The sequence below is a fragment of the Dioscorea cayenensis genome, chromosome 10, assembly GCF_009730915.1.
Source record: "Dioscorea cayenensis subsp. rotundata cultivar TDr96_F1 chromosome 10, TDr96_F1_v2_PseudoChromosome.rev07_lg8_w22 25.fasta, whole genome shotgun sequence".
Lineage (NCBI taxonomy): Eukaryota > Viridiplantae > Streptophyta > Magnoliopsida > Dioscoreales > Dioscoreaceae > Dioscorea > Dioscorea cayenensis.
In genome coordinates this window covers 19,642,583-19,666,136 of record NC_052480.1, presented here as the reverse complement: position 1 = coordinate 19,666,136, position 23,554 = coordinate 19,642,583, and the positions used below count along the sequence as shown (strand labels likewise).

Here is a 23,554-nt window from a genome sequence, read left to right as displayed (position 1 = left end):
CCACCTCTTCCCAACGAACTCTCTCTCTCTCTCTCTCTCTTTATTTTTATTTTAAAAAATCAAATTTATACAAATTAATCCTTATTATCTAAAATATAATAATTTTTTAAAAATATATTTATAAAAATTTATTCTTTAATCTATTACTTTATCTAGATATCTGTTTCTCTCTCTCGAGTTTTATTTTTTTTTTTTAAAAAAATCAAATTTTATACAAATTAATCCTTATTATCTAAAACATAATAATTTTTAAAAAATATATTTACAAAAATTTATTCTTTAATCTATTAATTTATCTATATATATATATATATTAAAATCTATGTTTTAGTTTTTGATTTTCACAAATTAATTTATATAATATATAAAATTATATTTTTAAGTAGAATTTTTTTAAAAATTTATTATTTAACAACTAATTTTATAATTTAAACTATAAATTAACTTATAAATAAAATTTAAAAAAAATATAAAAAATTTTATTAATTGAATTTTTTAAAAAAATTCGCCCCCTACTTTATAGTTTCTGGCTCCACCACTAAACTAAAGCATAACCTAATGGTTTTCTACCTTATTTGTATTTGAGAAGTATTCAGTTCAAAATCTCCCAAACACAATACAATAAAAATAAAAAAAAAAGTGTTTGTAGCCAATTTGTCAAAAAAAAATATTCAAAACTATAAAGATAAACATGAACATTAATACAAAGGCCACAGTAAATTCACTTATTTCAAGCCCATAATTTTTTAAAATATAAGTCAAGCATTTCTATGTCTAACTATTCATATTTAGATTCATTAGTGAACGAACAAAAAAAACATGAAAAAAAAGTCAGCAAATTGGAGCTTTTGAAAAAACAAATCAAGAAATAAAAAAAAGGCATAAATTAAGTATTTATACAAAAAGGGCTATAAGTTAAAATTTTATTTTCATAAGTGAATCTAAATGCACTTAAACCTTTATTAATTGCATGTGTTTGAAAATTTACTAAGCAATATATATGTGAAATCACAAATATTAAAAAGAAAAAAAAAACAGAAAAGAAAAGAAAATCACATCTCCATTTACTATCAAGAAATAACAATTGATGTGATCCAACTAATTTTATAAATTCAGCATTATTAATGGTGGGTGAAACATACACCACTAATCAAGAAATAAAAATTCAGATTATTCAACAATTTGTCTTAATATTCAAAGAGCAGAGACCATAAAAATCAAATGAGGTTCATTTGAAAACACCAACCCGCCGGTGCATTATTAAGGGGTTGGTGAGACATCAACCTCCATTAGTGACTGTCCTAGAAGTAGTATCTTATGGGACAACCTTTTCATGCCCATCCCTTCACTTTGAATAATAATTCATGTCAGAGATGGTGACAAAGATGTTTAGATGGAGGATTTCATCACCAGTACTGAATTATTGTCCCACATATATGTAACTTCTCATAAATATTTACGAAGAATTTCAATGATTTAATTTAAAATAATAATGTGTTACATCAGAGGTTTACATATCATGGGTACAGATATGATGCCAAGCAGATTTAATAGATTAAGTTAAAGTTAATTTAATTAAAACTAAGTTAAATTTATTAATAATATTTGTAACTGCAACAGCCTGACCTAACTAACCCATATCAAAGGAAAAACTTCACATATTTAGAAGAAATTAAAATCCAAAATTTAAAGCCAGTGTAATAATTCATTGAATTACTACTCTTCAGTGTTCTAAATTTACACAAAAACAAAAACTATTCAATAAAAAAACAAACTTATATCAAGTGGTACTTCATTCTTCTTCTAAGTTTCTCCTAAGACTTTGTAGCTTATCCATACTAACTAAATAAAAAATAATAAAATAACTTATTTTTTCAAATTGTTTTCACCCTGTTGAAAACTCTATCACTATGTTTGGTTGGGTAATAAACATCATTCCCAAACGTCTTATTAAACTTTACAATTTTTTTGAGAGATTTAATTATTTAAATAGATATCTTTTATAAGTCATTTTTAAAAATTATTAATATCCACTTATTAATACTTTTAAAAAAAGTACATTTTTAATTTTCAAACATTGAAATTTCATTTACGTAGCTATAAACGAGCCGAGTCGAGCCGAGCTTTGCCTTGCTCAAGCTTGGCTCATTACTATTTAATCGAGCTTGAGCTCGAGCCGAGCTTTCTTCGAGCTTCATTTTTCAAGTTCAAGCTTGGCTCGTTACTATTTTAACCGAACTCGAGCTCTAATCGAGCTTATTTCGAGCTTCATGCTCGAGCTCAACTTGTTAAGAAAATTCGAAGCTTAACATTGGCTCATTAGCTTAATTAAGGCTTGACTATTTTTTTATATTCTATTTTTTTATTTAGTAAAGTATCATTTAAAACTTATTTAATAAATTATTATCAAGTGTGACTCAACTCGATTTGAGTTTGAGGATTAAAAGAATAATTTAAGCTTATTTATTAAATAATTAAGGTTTGAGTTCAAGCTTGTTAAAATCTTCATTAAATAAGTTAAACATTGTGATGTAACTATCTATAAATATTTTTTTCGATATTATTAACAATCCAATAAATAAGCTTGTTCATGACACTATGAATGGTTATATTAATGATTTGTTACAAATAAAATTAGAAATGATACTATAAACGAGCTTTTACTTATACAATAAACAAGTTGTTCAAAAGATTTAATGAGGCGAGCTTGGTGGTGTTCAAGCTTGGCTCGTTTATCTTATGAGCTCATTTAATTTAATGAACTAGCTAACCTGAGCTTAATGAGCTGAGCCTTCAAATAGTAGTTAAGAGCCCTATATGTGTGACTCAAATTGACAACGACATAGTCACATATACACCTTAATATATATATATATATAAACGAGCTTATAAACAAGCTTGTTCACGAGCTGTGTCCGCGAGCCAAAACGAGCTGAGCTTTTGGCTGCTCAAGTTTGGCTCATTTATTAATCGAGCTTAAAAATGATGTTCAAGCTTGGCTCGTTTACAATATGAGCTGAACACAAACGAGCCCTTATCGAGCCAAACACCGAGCCGCTCACAAACGGCTCGGCTCAAATACATCCCTTTACTTTGATTAAAACAAACTTTAATAAAAAAGTTTTTCCTTCACCCTAATATATTTGAATTTTTTTTTAATCCCACATTTTTATCCCCCAACAAAACATGGCAATATAATCTTAAATTTTCTATTTGCATCACATCCCACTAATCTTTGCCCCTTTGCATTCCCCCAATTTTTTCAATAAAAAGTAAAATTTTATTGTCATTTTTTTAAGTATTACATGTACAACCCTGAAATGGTATCAATACCATCATCTTTGGTTTTCTGGAAATGTACTTACAATAAACAATGGCATGACAAATAGCCTTTTTCAAATTTATAATTTGACATTAGTTCAGTAATATTAATCTATTTCAACATTCAATTTCACCAAACGGACGTTGTGTTTCATATTCATTGCAACAATTTATGGTGCCACCTTGGCCTTATTCAATATCATTAAAAATTGCACCGTCCTATTTAAGAAATTCCTCCAAATAGCAAATTAATTTGGCAAAACTTATTTGATGATCTTACCCTTATTCAGTTCTTTTTGGTTGATGAACACATGTCAAACTAACTCAACAAATGGTAAAGATACATACAAAATGGATTTAATTGCGTTGGAAAAGAACCGTGGTTAAAGTGTGGGGGTGGTTAAAGTGTGGGGGTTAAAAAAACGAAATTTAATAACTGTACAGAACATGCACAGAATTCTTGTAATTAATGCTTGTAACCCCCTAAAAAACCAATATATGCAAACAATTAATAATTGCCTGATATACACGTACAAAACAGTTTTTTTTGTTTTTTTTTACCAAGATGAATGACTAGGTTTCTAAAAAAGTAAAAATATGCATAAACTTCAGCTGAGCAAGTGAAAACAAAACTCACACACACATGGACGTTCCGATCACTTACACACAACCACTATTTACACTCTCTGAAATATACTTTTACCCATAATTTAAACTCTCACTATTTATAAAAAGTTCTAATAAAGACCCAATTACTAATAGATCACTTGATCGTTGGTTAAACTTTTACTGCATATGTGAAGTCCTCTAAAGTTTGGTTTTCAATGTTTCACAAACAATCACATATTATGAGATCTGATGTGGAGTTATTACATGCACTGCTGACATTCCCTCCTCAATTAAATATCCAATCATCAATGATTTGAGATGTATCAATGCTAGAGTAGTTTATCAATCAAATTTCTTAATATAAATAAATAAATAAATAAATAAATCCTAACGAGGAAGTAACAACCAACATCAAAAATAAATACCTGAAAGCAAGGTGATCTGTGGGGGGGAGCAAAGGCTGCAAGTGAATTTGATTCTTGTGTTGGTGGGTGGGATGTTGAGCAGAGCAGTAGTGACATTAATCACCCTCCTAACTTTTATCAACTTTATGCTTTGTCACCATGTTATGCCCTCTGCTCTGCACACACTTTGGAATGCCCAAATAAAGTGAGGAAAGTACTCAAGATTTTATTCCACATAATCAAAGTCATTGCTACCCTCTACCTTCTTAGTTTTCACTTACAAATTTCCTCTGCTTCTTTTATCATAAACCTCAATCCAATAGCATACATCATCCTAAATTTTTTTTTTTTAACTAAATCAAAATCAAGTAATGGTAAGCTACTTTTACAGAGAAGAGTTACCGAAAAGTTTTACTCAGAATCTCTTAACATCCCCATCTCAAGGTGGTCTGGATTATTGATAACCCTTTTCCTGTAAAAATAGCATTACCCTACAAAGTATAGTGAGGCACAATGGAGTTAATAGAATGTTAAAGAAAAGATGGAGGAAAAGCAAAAAGGAAGAGCACACAACTTCATAGATTAGATTGACAAAATTGCCCTTGCTAACAAACTTAAGCTAATGGGCAACTGGGTAAACCACTGCATGGAGGATAGTATAAAGAGAGTGAGAAGGTAGCACCGTAGCACTCACTGCAATCACCTTATCAGCTTTTCTCTCTTATTTCTTCATTTCTTTCATGGAATTGGAAGATGAAGATAAAAGAGAATTACAGCTGCTACTTTCCATGGCATCTTCTAGATCTTCACCTGAGAGTTCCAAGACCTCAGAGAGGACCAGAGTCCTAACAGAGTCTCCAGTACTAGACCTGAACCTGTCCATCAGCACTGGTTCTGGGCAAACTTTAGCGTCTGATGAAACAGTAAAGAGCAGCATCAGAAATGTGCAAATCCTGAAGCAACAAACAGCTGAGCAAATCCGGCTAGCAACGGTGGAGAAGGCTTATGCAGAGAGAGTGAGGGAGTTGACTAGGAGGGAGCTTGAGCTTGCAGAGAAAGAGTTTGCACGGGCAAGGTTGGTGTGGGAGAGAGCTCGAGAGGAGGTTGAAAAGGCTGAGAGGATGAAGGAGTTGGCAACTAGAAGAATTGGCTCTACATGCATGGAGATAACTTGCCAGGGTTGCAGGCAACGTTTCCAGCCGTAGTGCACTACCCTATTTGAAGATTTCTTTAAACTTCATAATTGAAGCTTCTCTGCATAATCTCCCATTCATAATATTTCTTTAATTTATGTTATGTCTCTAAGTAGCTTAAAATAGTAAATGAATGTCAATCCTTTTCTGTATTAGAACTTTGGCAGTGCATAGAATGATGGGTACCTAGTTGACCTGCCGGATGTTGATGTTTATCCTTGAGTTTCTAATGTAGTCCACGATAAGATGATCTTTCTTCACTTGAAAATTGTGAAAGTAGAGCAGAAACATCAGCAGATTCGTCACCTGTGAAGATTCGTGGTATTCCTGCAAATCAGAGACGAAAAGGCATTTTGATTCAAACTGCAATGATACAAAGAGGTGCGAACCACATGTAGTGATCATAATGCTACAGCTGAAGGAGACTTTTAACTTTAAACAGTGTCTGGAAAAGGATCATGGGCACTTGCCTTTTTAAAATTTTTTTTATAGAACATCTGATTCTTAATTAATTTATGGCACTTTACATCTTTCTTTGTAGTTTCAAGGGAACAGACCATGTTATTGTGAAGCTAATAAAGTATGATGAACAGAACAGAGGGGATGATGATGTAGTTTCTAGCTGTTTACCTTAAAAAACAATGCAGATACATTGTTTCGAATCTAATTTTCCTTTCTTTTAAGAGTAACTCTTCTTTTTATCATCTGACCTTCAAAAGAATGATAATTGGATAATTGTCAAGGCTATTGGCAATCCAAGGCAGACAACTATTTGACCTGTGCAACTGGAACTACATGCAACCTCTATTTACAATTAAGCTCTTTGACATAAAAGACTCATGTAGGAATAGCAGCCAATTTATGTTGCAAAACATCTAGACAATCTGCTATTATTACAACTCTTTTGCAACAATAGCCAGAAGACTTCCAAACTACCAACTACATGAACTGATTAGTATACAAACTCAATCCAAAGAAATGAAAATCGGTAATAACACAGGATAAGGATCAATTTGGAAGAGTAACTTCTAACTGTGATAAAATTTGCAGAAAACTACTTGAACCAAGCTTAGTCAGGATTGTATCTGTTCTGCAGGAAGTTGGCCATATATGAAAGTCAGGAAACAATTTGTGGTACAAGAGGAATGGTACAGGTTGTAAATTTTGCCAGGTTACATTTTATCTCACCGACAATCTTTTTTCTTCCAAGGAAAACTTGAAATACTTTGGGAATTCAAAACTCCAACTGAAGATTGGGCAAATCTAAATCAGAAAACATAAATGAGTAATCACTGCATGGGAATTACATCATAATGTTGGGCTGGTAGGACATAGAAATCAAAGTCGTGGACTGACGAAATCAAGGCGCCAGCTGACAAAAGTCTGGAATTCTTCAGATTGTATTAAATGATATGGAACCAATATACAAACCAAAAAAAAATAAATAAATAAATAAATTACTAGCATATACTCACATAAAGCTAAAACATCATTGTGAAATCTTCAATGTGATAATGAGCCCGATCTAATTTCATTTGGTTCACCATGCAAACAATGAGCATTCTAGACTAAATAAAATCTTTTAAATTTTTCCTAATGCACACAAAGATTCCATTAAATTCTTAAAATGCAATATAAAAGCACACAATAAGAATAATAATGAATAGACAAATTAAACTGACCATGGAAACATTCCCTTGCTTGCCCAGACATAAGCACAATATCGCCACTTCGTAGAAACATGGCTATTGGTGAATCTTCTCTAGACTTCCCACCAAGGAGAAAAATGGCCTTGCAGCCAAGGCTACAGGGAAAAAGACAAACTTTGGAAAGACATACCACAAAAAGACAATCATTTGAGAGAGATCAAATGTGATAATTCCAAATTAACAAAATACAAGAACTATACCTAATGCTCACTATTGGTTTACTCCAATCAGCTTCCATGTCATCAAGGTGACCTCCAAGCATATCACCTGAGAAGTGTCAACGAGCATATGCCTTGTTAGCAAGCTAATGGAACAAAAAAACATGTAAGTTCTTTATTATCAAATTTATCATCAGTCAGATTTCCTAATTCTTGCAAATACCAAAAACAAGCTATATTAAAAATAAAAATTAGAAATGATTGATGTACTTGGACCAAAATAATTCACAATCGCAGCTTCTGGCTGGAACTCATTATCTGCAGGCATCGCAGGCCCAGCCATTTTCTTAGCAAGCTGACAAAGCAAATCTGGAATCTTGTTATGAGGGAGAGCCACATCATAGTTGCGCTACAACACCAGCAGAGCAGAATTCAAGATATGTGATTGACAAGAATCACTAATAGGAATTACAGGATATAATTCAAATTGAATAAAAGGGCAAAATCTAGGAAACAGGCTGATGATCAATGTTAACAGCAAAAATCAAAAAAGCTAAAGAACAAAATCTTTATCCGGATTCTCCACCAATGTTTGTGATATCCATGAAAGGTATAACTTAGACTGTTGATGGATCTTTCTTAGGGACCTAGCTAAAGTTGAAATATGTTATATTTTAAGTACATTAGGAAAGTCTATATTAGTATTAAAATATGATTTGCATATTAATACATTAAAAAAGTTTATGTTTAGCACTATTGTTAATTGGAAACAATCTCCATGTTTCCCAAAATTATTATGTGGAAAGATTTTATACTAAGTCTATCTAAAGCAAAATTCTAGTCTTGTATTGGGTGTAGAGGATTACTTAATCTATTTTGGCCTGATAATTCTCTTCTCCTCCTTTCCTCCACCTATGGATCCATTTTCACATGGACCATGATTATACCTTTGATTTGCTAGGTTTGTTTTGCACCTACCACCTTCAAGAATAAGCCCCTCAATTGCACAAACCTAGTGGAGTGATATAGTGGTTTGCATAAATTCAATGGGACATCTGCTTCCATTGCTCCAGAATCAACTTGAGAGGATCTGGGAAACATAGCACATATGACTATAGTGTATAGCATGGATACTCTTGTGGTGGCTAGGTGAGGCTTGAATCTCATAAAAGGGTTCATCTTGATTGAGGGACAACAGTGGAAAACCAAAGTAATGGAAATGATTAAATGAAAGTAAAAGTGAAGCATTACAACTACATTTTTTTTTAACATTTGATTATCCGTTTTATTCTCTCCATAGAACAGATGCAAGAAAATGCACTTCTTACAATTTTGTGTTTCCTTCATACAAACACACTCTAAGATTCTTTTGTTAATTGGAACATGATTATATAGATCCAATTATGATAAGTGTAGAAATTACATGAAATTCTAATATGAATTTGGTTTTATTTGTTGTTCAAGCATGCTATTCTCTATGATTTCTGTATGGATTTCTTTCTTTTTGTTCAGAGTACTGCTCTTTATTGTTTTTCATTCAAATAAGTAGAATTTGACCCTAAACCTACATATGTTCGACACATTTTAGAAGGTAAAATAAAAGGAGCAAGTTATAGAGTGCCATGGGAAATATAAAGTAAAGATCCAGCACAAAACACAGTCGGCTTGTGTTAGTTAACAAGGGTGTGTTTAGCGTTGGTGTAGAAATTCAAAAATCTTAAACAAAAGAAACACGACTAGCCCATGTCACCTGACAACACCCGTGTGTTCAACGTTGGTGCAGAAATTTAGAAATCTTAAACAAAAAAAACCAGCCCATGTCACCCAACATCACCCATGTTTCGTGCGCAGAAAAGAAACCCTAGCTTACTTTCTCTATATAAGGTGACCATAAGGAACCCAACAAGAGATATTCAATAGGCGGCTAAAAAGGCATCTCACCTCAGCTTGAACAATTAAAAATCGCCAAAAAAGAAGGTAAAGATCAGAGATCAAGCTCGAACCATCAACTAGCAAGCAAGAGATATACCACTTGGATTAAGGATAAAGATTTTCTCACTTTTTCTTTCTTTAAATCGTGTTTCCTCATATTCAAATTGAATCTTTTGGTATGTATATTGGCTATGTGTGAGTGACCACTTTTATTCTAAGGTTAGGAGTAACCCTTTGATGTAGTGGATAATTTTGTATCGACTCTATTTCTCTTATAATGTTTAGTTGCCTTTGATTTAACATTATGGCATTTAATGCTTGTAATTGCGTTAGATCCAGCATTTGCATGAATTTAGACACCAAGAGAAGAATCGAAAGGTGAACTAAGGTGTTGGAGATCCTAAGATTAAACCTAAAACCCTAAATTAGGATTTTTTGAGGGTCAATGGGCATCATGGAACATAAAAGATCGACTTAGATTTAATTGCCACGAAAGTAGATATTGATCAAAATTAGGAACCTTGATATATTCCGAAAGGAAATAACGAGAATAATAGGCTATTCTACCTACAAAGAAGTTGAACCTAACTGAAAAAGGAGACACTATAAGGTTTTCTTTCATCATTAAGGTTTTCCATTTATCAACTTAGTTCTTGTTAAACATAGTTTTAATTAGGTTTCATTTTCTTTAATTTTCCAATACACATATCAATTAGTCTAGATAACCTTTCATTGCAAGAAATTGGTACTCAACAACCAAGTCTTCGTGGGAACAATACTTTAGTTACTACTTGACAATCGTGCACTTTGCAGCACACATCAAACTAGAGATGACAAGTCATGTTTAAAGTCTGTGTAGCTGTAGCATTAACTGTATTTAAGGTAATTATTTAAGTTCTGCAAAGAACACAGCTTTCAGAAACAATTCCATGGCCCTAGATGTGCAATAGTCAGTCCATGCACATGCATATGTATGGAGTGTAGATTAAATTAATCAGATGCCATTTCTACCCTATAGAGTTTTCACAAACCAAACTTATATATGAATCTAAGACTTTCCAATATGAGCTCCTCTACTTGAACTGGGAAGATAGCCTCAATTTTCCACCTCATGTTTATCACTATTAATGACTCCTTGTCTTGCTTGGATTCTGTATATATTATTTCTACATGACAAAAGTTCCAGAAAAATAAGAACTGAATGAGTTGAGATAATGTTCTTGCCTCTTCTACATGACTCCTTGTTTCCAAGCACCACAGGCTTAAATTGGTATATTAGTAGCTTTACAATTTCACGCCATGTAAATATGTCCCAAACAAAGTATTTATTTGGCTTGTACCACATCATATGTTATAGTGAATAACTATGATTTCATGCTGATTTCAACAGAGAATGAGCATAAATAGGCAATTTAAATTATGCACATGCAGTTACATGCAAAATTTGAATGGCAGCAACAAAATATGCTTGCACTATACCCAAAAAAAACGGAGAGAGAGAGAGAGAGAGTGCTGGTTATTGTCCTTTAGCAGAAAACTATATGATTCTACTTCAGCTTAATCAGACAGTAAAACAGGCACCCTGCTCTAATTCCTGTATAATTTCATATACAATTCTATAAGTCACTATCAACCTCCATTTGTTCTCACCTACAATAGCATTAGATTTGAGGCTGATCCGTGCAATTCAGTAAAAATGCTTATCCAACAAAACAAAAACATCACAAGTTTGCAAGTATGAATGGCAACAACAATAATGACTAAATTTTGATGCAAGTAATAACCTAGACACGCCCGCTGATTGAAAATTTAAAAAGAAAATCAGAGTTCTACTAATTGTGTAACATTTAACACCAATCTTCCCAATTGAAAGAAAGATGAATGAATGCTGAATTTGATAATCTACCTTAGACCAGTCAAACTGTAACCCAAGGGTGCTCCAACGCAATTTCCGCAGGAGAACTGATGCTGCAACTGATTTACAAGCTTCCCCTTTAGATGCAACCATTCTGGCTTCAGAGAAGAGGTACCTACTGGATTGTGGGCTGTTTTCACTGGAACTCAATCCAAGTTTCACATCTGTACTTAAACCTTCCACCTGTATCAAAACCTTCTGATTCTCAACAGCACTGAACAATTCATATATAGGACCATAGGTTGCAGTATGGTTTGTTCTGTTAGGAGGCTGCGGAAAGGTTTGCAAACTCTCCCTAATCCAATAGCTTTGCTCTTCAATAGATAGTGCACCAGGAATAAAATAAAATCCTGAATAAAGGAGCCCAATTACATTTTCTGTTAAATTCCACAATATACTTATGTATGTAGGAAGATCAACAAAAAAACACGCACTTTTTACAGCAGAATTTCTAGGGTTTATGCTTTTTAATGTCTATGTAGATTGAAATTAAACACAAATTGATCAAAGATAAGCATATATTTGCAAAAATTTTGAATAAATCACGCAATCAAATCAACCACAGAGTAGAAACAGAACTGTAAACAATCAGAACCAACACCAAACAATACCTGGGCGATCATCGAAGCAGAACACGGGACGATGGAAGCCAGGGCAATCGAATCTAGAGATTCCGGGAGGCGTCACTCCATTAAGCCTGAAAGACTCAAGAACAACATTGAAATCGATGACTTCCGACAAATCCGTGAGGCTAGAAACCTGTTTCTTCCTGCAAGAAAGCATGGCGACCATCCAAATGACATCCAGCTATCAGAAAACCCAAATCAAGAGTCGGAAGAGAGGATACGGACCTCGATTTAGGGTTTGGAGGCTTGTAGAGCTTGTAGCGCTTCTCCGCACGCCGGAAGGCTGTCCTCTCCGTGTCCTCCGGAAGCTGAGCCGTGGTTCCGTACATCGCCGAGATCTCTCCGGTGGTGGCTTCTCCTTGTGTATGCAGCAGTATGCACAGAACTGGGCGGAGGTATAAGATTATTTGCGTTAACACCCTTGTAAATTTTATATTTACTTAAACATAATGTTTACAAATGTGAGTGTCCATATGTAAATAGAGCATTAATTATTTACAAACGTTATAGATTTTGAATCCACGAGTATTCGTGTTAAACCATTAAATTTCAATATAACAGTTTTCATTATAATATATATAATAAATATTATTTATAAAAATAGTTGTTATATTTATAAATAATAATACAATAAAATATAGAATGCACATTATACTGTTCCAGATTATGTCAAAAAATTTTATAAAACCAACCCACAACACACTTGTTTGAGAACCTAAGTCATGTTACCGTTACTATTTCTGATAATATTCACACATAAGTTTCTTTTTGTTTTTCTCATTTAATTTTTTGTTTATCTTTCTAAAATATGGGAGCATTTTATGAACATTCTAAGATGACTTATTCTCATATAAATATATTTATATATTGCTGAAAACAACCTCAATTATATGTTTATTACAAAACACAGATCTTGGGCTTTTTGGGTTTTATGTATTTGTAGTGAAAGACCTTGAATTTTTTTTTCTTAAGTGAAATTTTTTTCATTGGAGATATTCCATTCATTGGATTTTAATTAGGGCAGTTGAAATCATGTTTGAATTTCTTAAGTTTATTTAGAAAAATTGTAAAGTGAATTTCTAATTTTTCAAAATTTTAATGTAATTTTTGTTTTGTCGATAGATTTGCCTAATATGAAGGTCTCATTGATGCAGTGGATGAGTTGAACTTATGTAATAAATCTATGGCTGTTGTGAGTAGTATTTTTAATTGTAGTTTGATTTTTTTTTCTCTCTCCCTAACCTAACTTGGGTGGGATCGTGGGGGGTGAAAGAAAGGTTTATAAAGGAAAGGAAGGGAAGGTAAAATAAAGTAAAATAAAAAAAAATTAAACTTTAAAAGGTAAACAATAAGAAAATTATTGAATAATATTGTTTGCTTTGAAGATGAAGGATATATACTAATATTATCAAAATGTTTTTTAGATTATTAAACAAATATTAAAACAGGGAAGCATATAGACAAAGATAAAAGGTTGTTATTTTGGATTATTACATAAAAAATTAAAAAAAAATTTATTTTATTTTATTTACTTTAAAATATAAAATTTTCAAAATTCAAAACATAATATAAATATCAATTTTAAATATGGGCGATATGTTCATATAATCCAAACAAGTTAATCAATTATAAAATTTTTTATATTTAAGCTTTAAGCTTTGTGAACTGTATTTCATTATGCATCTATTGATCAACAAAATCAATGAAAATATTTTTAAGGTAAGCATGCATAAGTGCAATGTAAGTAATGTCATTTTATAAAGCAACCATCCCTTATCATTCCGTCAAACCAAATATGAGCTTGACAAATAAGCCTAATCTTACAAAAACTATTAATGAGCATGGTATATACATGGACATGAGGAATAACATGGTTACTCTTTAGCTCTTCAGAATGTAAAGCCTTCCCTACTGTTTAGCATGGTATAGCTCTCTAAACCAGCAAGCCTGTAGTTATTCATAGATTTGACCACAAATTCAAAATCTGTGCAAACATTCATGAAAGAGAAATTCTAGAAGCATCAATTTGTTATTAAAATTACTTTCTCCGTTCCAAATTAGATGTCGTTTTAAGAAGAGAAAAAAATTCAAAACAATTGTCGTTTTATGTTACCAAGATAAGATTTTTTTTTTTCCAACTCTACCGTTATTTAATAAGTAATTTCAATTTCTAAAATCTATTATTGAAATCCACTAAATGATTTTATAAACTTAGTTTTAAGTGAAAGACCAACAAAGAAAATAAAAAGATGTAAAGACTCTGTATTTCATAGGTGTGGGATCTAAACCTTCATTTGATTTTAATATAATGTCTACTGAGGAAGAAAACAAAGATACATCATGTTTTGACCTAAATGTATCAGCAGATCTTGGATTTCACTTGAACAAATCTGCTGAAGAATGAGAAGAAGCTTTGGAGGAAAAGGTTATTGTAGAAGAAAAAGAAGATGTACGCCGTTTCAACTTGAATGTACCAACATATCTTCAGTTTGACTTGAACAAATTCCTAAAGGAGAAAAAGTTTTTGAGGAGAAAGAATTGCAAGAAGTAGTTAAGGTCATGTTAAAAGTTTATCTTCCAAACTTTTATTGAGTAACACCTTTATTTTAGTAATTGCTTTTGATGTTAAAATTAGATTTTGAGTTTGTTGATGTTTTGGATTATTTGGATTATTTCCAAATAATCCAAATATGTAGTTAAGGATTATTTGGGAAAATATCAAATTATCCAAAAAAAAAAAACATCACTTATTTATGTGCCATTGGATTGTTGAGTGTATTCTCATTTTAATTTATGTTGAGTTGTTAAAAAAATGTTCAAGCATTTCTTAAAGAATTTGTTATCTACAAGCCAAAGATTTAAAAATATAGTGCGTATATATATAAAAGCTATTTGTCTACAATCTTGAATATGATATTATGTTAAGGCCATATCTTCTTACACATTTTGCTTTATGGATGAAAATGAAATATTTTATTAAATGACTTGTGGATTTATACTGAACAGGTTGGAAACATTAGCCGTAGAAGTTAATCTGATGTAAGAAAAAGATCATCATTTAAAAAAAAAAATTTGGATTAGATTTTGTAATGTTGTACAAGAGATTTCTTCTACATTTAGCTTAAATAATTGGGAACTTCTTCTACCAATGCAGAATTGCATTCCAGTTGAGTAGGAAGATTGCCTTTACACTCTAACATTGCCTTCTTGATATGTTGAATTTTATATTTATGGGATTCCCTTGCTCTCATGATTTCAACATACACAATTGCAATGTGAGAAATATACAATGTGAGAAAAGCATCGAATGACTTCACAACTGCATCAATAAGTTCATCAATCGATTTAGGTGATTCAATATATTGTAAGGATTGAATAGCAATAAAAAAAAACCCCAAGGTCTAACACATTCAAATTTGGAGAGTTTGGTGATTGATTCATCAAATGAATATCAAGACCATCTTATGCAGCAATTTGGGGAAACACATCATCATCATGATCGATATGGGGTTTTGCATTGTCTTGTTAAATGAATATTGGATTTCTTACAACTTTTCTATTTACTAAAGTTATTAGTTTAGCCTCCAATGTGCCTGCTGGTCTATTAACACAACCCTTTTAGCTGCCTCTTTTTTGACAAAAGGAAATATGCCAAATTTTTCAGAGAAAAGTTCAAAACCTAGTGAATCTAACCTTGGGCGAGCTATAGCAACTTAAATCATGACTTTTCGAATAAATTTTTTTGCTTTCATAGCTGCATGGTGGATCTTCTTCATCAGGTAGCAAGTAGTAATTTTCAGATTTTTTTTTTGTCATATAGAACCATTTCTCATCAATATGAATAACATTATACATTCCTTCAAAAGTTGGATCATGTGGCATGCTACTTACCTCAATCATATATGCAACATTGTAGTCTAGATGTTTTATTTTCTTCCTTGACGAAAGGTTTTATAGCATTTGAATGCCAACGTATCGCTTCTTACTTTAGAAGGTGAAACAATCTTGTCTTGCTTACTTTCATGGCACATGATAAAGATTCAAGGGTTGTTCATTTATGTAAAGGGATCTCTTGAATTCTAGTCAAGTCAATTTGAATTCTTTTGTGACCATAATTTCCTATTTTTCTGTGAGATACACTGCCGTAGATTTTTTATTGCTTCCAAATTCATTAAATAGTACATATGGAAACAGAGAATAGTGATGCTACAGTAGTTGTTACCCCCCTTTTCAACTTTCCATTGATGCTTTTTTGTAGAAGCATATCATATATGGCACTGTGTTGCTCATTACTCAAACTCATCTTTTCATTTGTATGACTTTGTGTTTGTGACAGTTCCACATTTTGATTGTCATCATTACTTTTTTCTATTAGAAAATTGGAAAATAACATTTATGTAAAATTAAATAAAATAAATAAACAATAAGCTTTTTAGTCCTATAATAGTAAAGAAAACTTTCTTTTTATCTTGTACCACACAAACTAGTTTTAATTTAAATAAAACTTGAATCATATCTGTATACAAGTTAATTTATTCATAGCTATTTTGATTTAAATAAAAATATAATGTTTTTATCTTAAATACTCCCTCCATAAGATAAATTAAAAAGAGATATTTATTTAAATCAAGATAGTTATTTATGGATAAATTATGAGTTTGATAACAAGTTGACTTATTTGTCAATTACTGTTTTATCATAACCAACTTTGTTTACACTAGAAAACTAGTAAAATTCTAGGTTAATATATTCATAAAGAACAATTTAAATTTAAATAAAAACTTCTTTTTTTTTAATCTTTGGTTACACTAGCATATTAGTAATTTTTAAAAATAATATGAAAAGAAGAGTTAACATACTTACCAATATCCGAGTTTGTTTCCTGATGCAATCTTATTACTAGAGTTGAAGTTACTTCACCAAGTGCATCTAAGCCGTTCAAATTTAAATTTATAGGAATATAATCTTCTACAGTTTCTTCATATAGTGCATTGTTCGAGTCGAATTGTAAATGATTTGATGTAGTTATCTCAAATATTGAAGAAGTTGGACTAAGATTGACGTTGATGACAGTAGTAACGTCAACATTAAAATTTGGCAATTGAATTTGTACTTGCCATTGTGGCCTATCTCCATCTATATTTAATTCTATTTCATGTAAATCCAATGATTAATAACCTTGTCTTACAAGTGTTTTATTTTATAGGATAAATTTTGGTGGGAATTATACATATCCATAATTTTAAATTAAAAATTTTAGTGGGAAGAAATTTTAGACATTGAAAAGTATAGATTTTCAATGAAAAATTTGGTGGTAAAACATGTCAATTGGAGTGTTTTGAAAAGAGAAAAGAAACCAACGATGTAATTGGTGAAAAAAATTAATGAGGAGAATCATATTCAACTATAATTTTAATCCTAAGAAAATGGGTAGTTTGGTCATTTAATATATTTTTATTCTAAAATATAGAAAATTTATTGTTGTTCCTAATTCTTGTACAAAGGGCTAAAACGACATGTAATTCGGAAAGGAGGGACTAATCAGTATCATAACATAGTGGTTGTAAGAAAGATCATTTCCATTAAAATAAATAATAAGATAAATAGCTGTCAATGCATATGACATGACAACTTTTCAATATTTGTCTTGTTCAATGAATTACTCATAAAAATACTTGAAACTAGTATGGTCTATAAAATGAACTTGTCAAATACAACCCAAGCAACTTATAGAAATTAGTAAAATAGATGATTTATTATTAGTGAAACAAAATTAGAGATGCCAAAGAATACTTGCAAATTTTGGTAAATTTGAATTTGCAAAAACCAGTTGGAAAAGCATGATGAAGAGGGTTGAAACTAATCTTAAAAAAAAATACTAAATGTTATCAAGATAATTACAAAGGCATATTTAGAAAACCTTTCCACATTAAATATTATACAACTAGGATTGAAACTAATCTTAAAAAAATGTATCAAATGGCAGAATAGACAAAGCAAGGCTTACAAGTCCTTTAAGTCTAATAGAGACATGCCAATTTTTGAAACCATCATATATTTTTGGAAAAAAAATATTCTGCATGGTGAAATACATATTATATTATTGGTCAGTTGACGGACCTTTTAAGTGTGTGTGAATTATGCAAATATATAAACATGTAAGTGCACAAATAATATTACAATAAGTCTGTTAATATCGCAAGTGTACGGGTTTTCAAGTGATACCTCGTGGGTGAGCACGAGGGTCATATTTCCCAAGGAATAGCGATAGGCTCCTATTACTTTCTTTCCGCTTAATTAATAGCCTAAACGTTTACATTCTTTCTTTAATCTACTTCTACAATTTATTACACAATAAAATTAGAGAATCATTAAGCACAATTGGAAGGAGTTGAGAGGTTGTATGATAGTTATCTTGATTATTACTTATGGTAGGTGTTGAGTGTGACAATAATGTTTTAGAATTGGACCGTGGGAATTCAAAGGCATACTAGTCCCAATCTCTTGGCAACTAAATCTAAATCAGTAGGAACTTAAGGTGGAATCTCTTCCTACCCCATCCTCCTATGTTTGCCTTAAGTACGAGAATTCCTCTAGAAGGGACAAATCAAACCCTAAGCCTAAGGGGCAATCAATCCCTAATTCAGAGATCTAGCAATATCTAACCTCTTAGAGTATGTATAGGTCTAACAGAGCATGGGTCCTAATGTGGGGGCATATCTTCCTCATCCACATTAACAAGAATATCATTCAAACAAACATGCAATGATTGAAAAAAGACTAGAAAGATTTATTAAATTATCAATCAAGATTTATAAACAATAATCAAGGGACCTAGACATACAATTTCCCTTGAATTAGGTTCTTATGGATCATAAAATAATCAATCAAAGCAAGAGAGAGCCATAAGACCAAAGAATAGATAAGAGTTTAAAAAATTCCTAAACTAACTCCCTCCAATAGGTCCGTTAAGGTTGAGGGTGAGAGAATCCCAAGATTGATAAGATGACGCCGAATGCCTTCGCGCACCCCTCTTCTAATGACGATCATTGGATTATCCTTGAGAAACTCACCAGAATTTGTTGGAATGTGGAAGAAACTCATCTCCAGCCGCTCTGATCTCTAGAACTCTAGCCGCCTTACCTTATTCGGAAAATAATCTCCCCCAATACAGAGAAAACTAGGGTATTTATAGGATTCAGTCTGCCACAGCTTCACCACGGGTACTGTGATGCCCGTGGTGAGTAAGTTATTGCTTGAGCTGAAAGTCATCCTAATACTGCTCCTGGGCATCCTGTGGATAGATTATGTTCTTGATGGTTTTCACAACAGCCGTTGTAAGGCCGTTGTGGCTTCTGTGTTGCTTCTAGTGGTTTCACGTTACCACGACTTCATAACAGTAGTGGTAAGTATAGACAACGGGCGTGGTAAATTGTCATCATGCTCGTTGTGAGCAGTGGTGAAGCTTTGATTCAGTAACTTGGCCTATTTTGCTTCAAAACGCCCTTGAATTCGCTTCTTTTTCTCTAAAACATAAATAAAGGCAGAGGTGAACAAAAGAATGAAATTTCGTACAAATTAGATGTTAAATATGTCAGAATCCATGCTGAATGTAGTGTAAATGATATGAAAAATATAAACTATTTAGGACTTCTCATCAGTCATTCCTCAAACTATAAGCCTCTTTCATAAGTGGAAGTCTATCACCTGCAGAACTTCAATGGTTGCTACTATCCATTCCTTGTCCTATAACTTCAACACAAGAACAATCAAAAGAATTGCTTATCCATGTGCATCAAAAGAATGTCTCAGTGTAGAAATAAAGATAAATGAACTGAGACATAAAGAAGTTGAATGATGGTGAAAACTCATAAATGATCAATTTATCAAATGTTGATGGCATATTTTTAAGCAGGCTATGCCTCTACATTTATAATTAATTGTTCCTTTTCACATTTCAAATAGCACATAGTACAAAATAAAAAACATCAGAAGACCAGCAAGACAAATTACTACCAAATTATTCAATTAAAAAAAGTAGATCAAAAACAAAAAAAAATCTCTCCAGGCCTTTCTAACATAGGAAATTGTTAACTATCAGTGCATTACATGGTTGTATCCAAAAGAATAAATATACATTGGTTAATCCTAAAAGGAGAAAGGCATTAAAAGTTTAAAACATAATAAAGACCAGATTCTTTTGCATTGATACACAATTGTCTTAATCACAACCATCAATTACATAAATATACAACTATTGTCAAACTCATGAAAATGTTTCATCAACTACACCCACTAGAAAGATACTACAAAATCTGCAAGAATAATACTATAAAATTTATAAATATGTATTTACATAAATAATTTACACATAATTATTGATTTGTGGGAAAGAAAATGCTAGCCTTTCTGATAAGTGCTTGTGTGATATGAATGCGAAGCATTCTTTCCTTATGTTGAGCATTACTTTTCTTGGGTTTTTACATTAATATGTGTGTTTTTATGTTAATTTTATGCAGGTAGGGTTGTGAAACCAATTATGAAGGAAAGAAGCCAATGTGGATCACAATGCACCAATTTTGGAGGAAATCTTGCTAAGGTTCAAACGCGAAGATATAAGTCGGGTGCGAGATGCTAGAGTGTGTGCCAACCTCCCCGTATTTGAGTTTGCACAACCATTTGGAGGGGCACAAGGGCAGTCACACTCAAGCATTCCGACTTATGCACATAGAACAAGATCTCCATCAACTTATCCGTCATTAAAGAAGCAAAGCGATCCACGGCATAAACGTGTGTCCGTTTATGTTACCTCGATGAAAAGTGGATTCGGGAGTATTTTTGGTATAGTACTGTAGTAGGTAATGCAGCAAATCACTATAGTAAATCACTCTAGCAGCCATCGCTCACACTGCAAGCAAAAATGATAGGGTTCAGAGAATCCACACGGGCGTGGAAATTACCCACGCCCTGTGGAAATTCCGCGACGGGCACGTGAAGCATCCACGCCCTGTAGTCGCCCGATTCCACTCTATTTAAAGCCGAATCAGCCCCGATTTTTTGTATTCTTTTCTATCTTTTCCCCAACTTGAGAGAGGGCTTCGGCTAGGGTTTTGAGGGGTATTGGCCAAGGTTTTTGGAGAGGTTCTACGGCTTTGACATCGCTATTCCCGAGGAAGAAGGTTGGTAGGGGAGCTTCGACGAGGCGTATCCTATACCCGGACGAGGGAATCCTTGGACGACTTTGTAAAAGGACTCTCCGCAAGACCATCGACACGACCATCGAGGGGGTTTTTTTATGGATTCATTGCTTTTACATTCAATTTCTTTGATTGTACTTAGCTCCATGGAGAGCTAAACCCCTAGTGGGTACTTGGGGTGATTGTGAACCTTAGGATGTATTCGCTTCTTTGAACTTCTTTATTATGATTTCAATAAATTGATGTTTATTGTGAGTTCCAACCTTGAATGCTTGATTGTATGAACATTTCCCCTAGAGTGACACTAGGGTTGAGAGTTCTTGTTGGTAACCTTGTGAGTGAGTGACACACCACGAGCGCTAGACAAAGCTAGGTTGGAGAGGGTTGAGAGGGTGAGTCGAGAGGCACAGTGAGCGTCCCCCTTCCCTCCGACGTGATAGATTCTACCTCCGTTTCTTGAGTTGTTTGCGGCCATAATAGAGTGAATGGTCTATGGGATGAACCTCCGCTGGGGCCTAGTTGCGCGTGCAATGGAGTGAAGCGCTGAGGGGATCTTAGTATCTAGGTCTTAATTGTGGCTTGGACCTTCCACCTGGACCAAAGTGTTAGGTCTATAATTAGGAAGCGATTTATCACTTGGAATCCCTAGAGCTCATTGCAACTTTATTCGATAAAGTGAGATTGAGAGGTTATTTAATCTCTCCTCCGGGACATGAATAGAGTTAGGCATAGTTGACCTTAGATTTGGGACTATGTATGTAAGGATTTCCACGACTCACCATTGCATTGATTAGGAAGCATAATAGAGAGTTCTTGCACTTGAAACGATTTTTCTAGGTGAAGCATCATCCGAGTACCCCATCTTTATCGATTGCCATGCCTCCTCCTTACTTTTGCTCTCTTACTTGTTGCTTTTAATTGTTGAGAATTGAATCATTATCACACTTATCATTGTTGATACTCCACATAGCTAAGAATCGAATTAAGTGTCTTTACTCCCTACTCCCTGTGGATTCGACCCCGCTCACCCGGGATTATTACTTCGACAAACCCGTGCACTTGCGGGATATACGCAAGGGGACCTTGTCACTTTCACTCTTAATTGCAGGTTCATGCTCCAAACCCATCAAATTCAGCAACAAAGGTTAAGGATGTTCATTAAGACATCTAACAAACCTTCCAACATCTTAGGATCTGTAATGAGAATCATGTAAGTGGTGCTCAAAAAAGGTTGTTAGATTCCTAAATCTATAAGCGTGACCCATACATCAATATCTTTAGTTGGATTCATAAAATATTTATTCAAAATATTTGTGGGCGTCTCCGTCATAGTCTTGGATACTTCAATCATTGCATAGATTGATTCAATAATTGCATTAATGACCGACTCAAATGACATAACTATCAAATCCTTTAACTTTATTTGACCTAGAAGAACCTACTAGTTCAATTAGTGATTGTTGATTTGTGGCCATTTGTGATGCTTCATCTCCTATCTCATTGTTATGTACATCTACATTGTCATTTCCACCAAAATTTTCCAAATTTGTTGTGTTCTGAGAGACCATCAAATCAATTTCATCAATTGTAATTCCTTTAATTTGAACTCTTCCCCATCTTATCTTTAATGAAGTTTAGCATATTAGCTTGCTACCTTATCATGTCCATAAAGTTGAACCAATTTTGCATAATTTCTAACACTTTTGTTCATCCATTCAACAGCTTTCGGTTTGACTTATATATGAAACATTGTTAAGAATATGACATCCACCAATATGCCCATACATGGTTCTTAGATTTTAAAAGAATCCACTCATTCCATTCTTGAAAATGTCATAGCATCAGGTAAATGTCTTTTTTATACTTTTTATGCAATTTTGAGCCTTTTCTTCATCTATTGGCTTATCTAGGAATTTATCCTTCAACTTATTGACTATGTTTTCTAATACATGCATAGTAAATGTTTCTCCAACTCTATTCCCCACTGATTATTGATGCAAATATGCATTAATCAAAGCATCATTCATGGCGAATGTCCACGTACATGTGGTATTTCCATCATGGGCATTTGAAATTGTTTTCCTTTTTGGCATAATTTAAACTGCATAGACAATAAGACAAAGCTACTAATTATGATAGTTAAAATTAAAATACAATCAAATGATAACAAGGGGAATGTAAAGAATCAACCACAATAAAGTGATAGCAAAGCAAAAAAATTAGACACATTCAAATAATCAAGTATTTCCAAAACATTTTTACAACACAAAACACATTTAAGCAATTAAATAGTAACAAAACATGCAATAATAGACACCACAAAACATTCTGATCACTCAAGTCACTCAAGATAATTAATCCACATTTCAGCCACTATGGCATTCTTAATAATTTCCCCTTGAATTATTTCTTCATTATTTTCCACACTATCATGATGTTCTTCTTGTATTTCATCTCTAAGTTCATTATCAACTTGTGAAATTATTGTAT

The 23,554-nt window shown here is 32.7% G+C and overlaps 2 protein-coding genes across 7 annotated transcripts; one reads left to right on the top strand and one right to left on the bottom strand.

Moving 5' to 3' along the window:
• Positions 1 to 3,578: 3,578 nt before the first annotated feature.
• Positions 3,579 to 12,262, bottom strand: LOC120270570 (alpha-ketoglutarate-dependent dioxygenase alkB). Of its 6 annotated transcripts, XR_005539626.1 has the most exons (9): positions 12,093 to 12,262; positions 11,853 to 12,010; positions 11,233 to 11,591; positions 7,665 to 7,803; positions 7,437 to 7,503; positions 7,210 to 7,331; positions 5,714 to 5,854; positions 4,737 to 4,825; positions 3,579 to 4,519 (listed from the first exon to the last, which is right to left on the bottom strand). XR_005539626.1 is itself a non-coding variant. In XM_039277618.1 (8 exons), the coding sequence occupies exons 1-7, from the start codon at positions 12,194 to 12,196 to the stop codon at positions 5,754 to 5,756; spliced, it is 1,050 nt and encodes a 349-aa protein (XP_039133552.1). In that variant the 5' UTR covers positions 12,197 to 12,262; the 3' UTR covers positions 3,580 to 4,519; positions 5,714 to 5,753. The 6 variants fall into 6 exon arrangements, 5 of the variants coding, with proteins under 5 accessions (XP_039133552.1, XP_039133549.1, XP_039133550.1 ...); XM_039277618.1 differs by lacking the exon at positions 4,737 to 4,825 and having other exon boundaries at positions 3,580 to 4,519; XM_039277615.1 differs by lacking the exon at positions 3,579 to 4,519 and having other exon boundaries at positions 4,541 to 4,825.
• Positions 4,819 to 5,573, top strand: LOC120270572 (zinc finger protein SHOOT GRAVITROPISM 5). The gene has a single exon (XM_039277621.1). It carries the CDS (start codon positions 5,075 to 5,077, stop codon positions 5,537 to 5,539), a length of 465 nt encoding a protein of 154 aa, XP_039133555.1. The 5' UTR covers positions 4,819 to 5,074; the 3' UTR covers positions 5,540 to 5,573.
• Positions 12,263 to 23,554: the final 11,292 nt, after the last annotated feature.

Bases quoted from the DNA above. Each gene is read 5' to 3' on its own strand.
- LOC120270572 (XM_039277621.1), top strand. From the start codon at position 5,075: ATGGAATTGGAAGATGAAGATAAAAGAGAATTACAGCTGCTACTTTCC.
- LOC120270570 (XM_039277618.1), bottom strand. From the start codon at position 12,196: ATGTACGGAACCACGGCTCAGCTTCCGGAGGACACGGAGAGGACAGCC. The intron at 11,592-11,852 runs GTATTGTTTGGT...TCCTTTATTCAG, and splicing joins CTGCTTCGATGATCGCCCAG to GATTTTATTTTATTCCTGGT. The intron at 7,504-7,664 runs GTACATCAATCA...GACACTTCTCAG, and splicing joins TGTGAATTATTTTGGTCCAA to GTGATATGCTTGGAGGTCAC.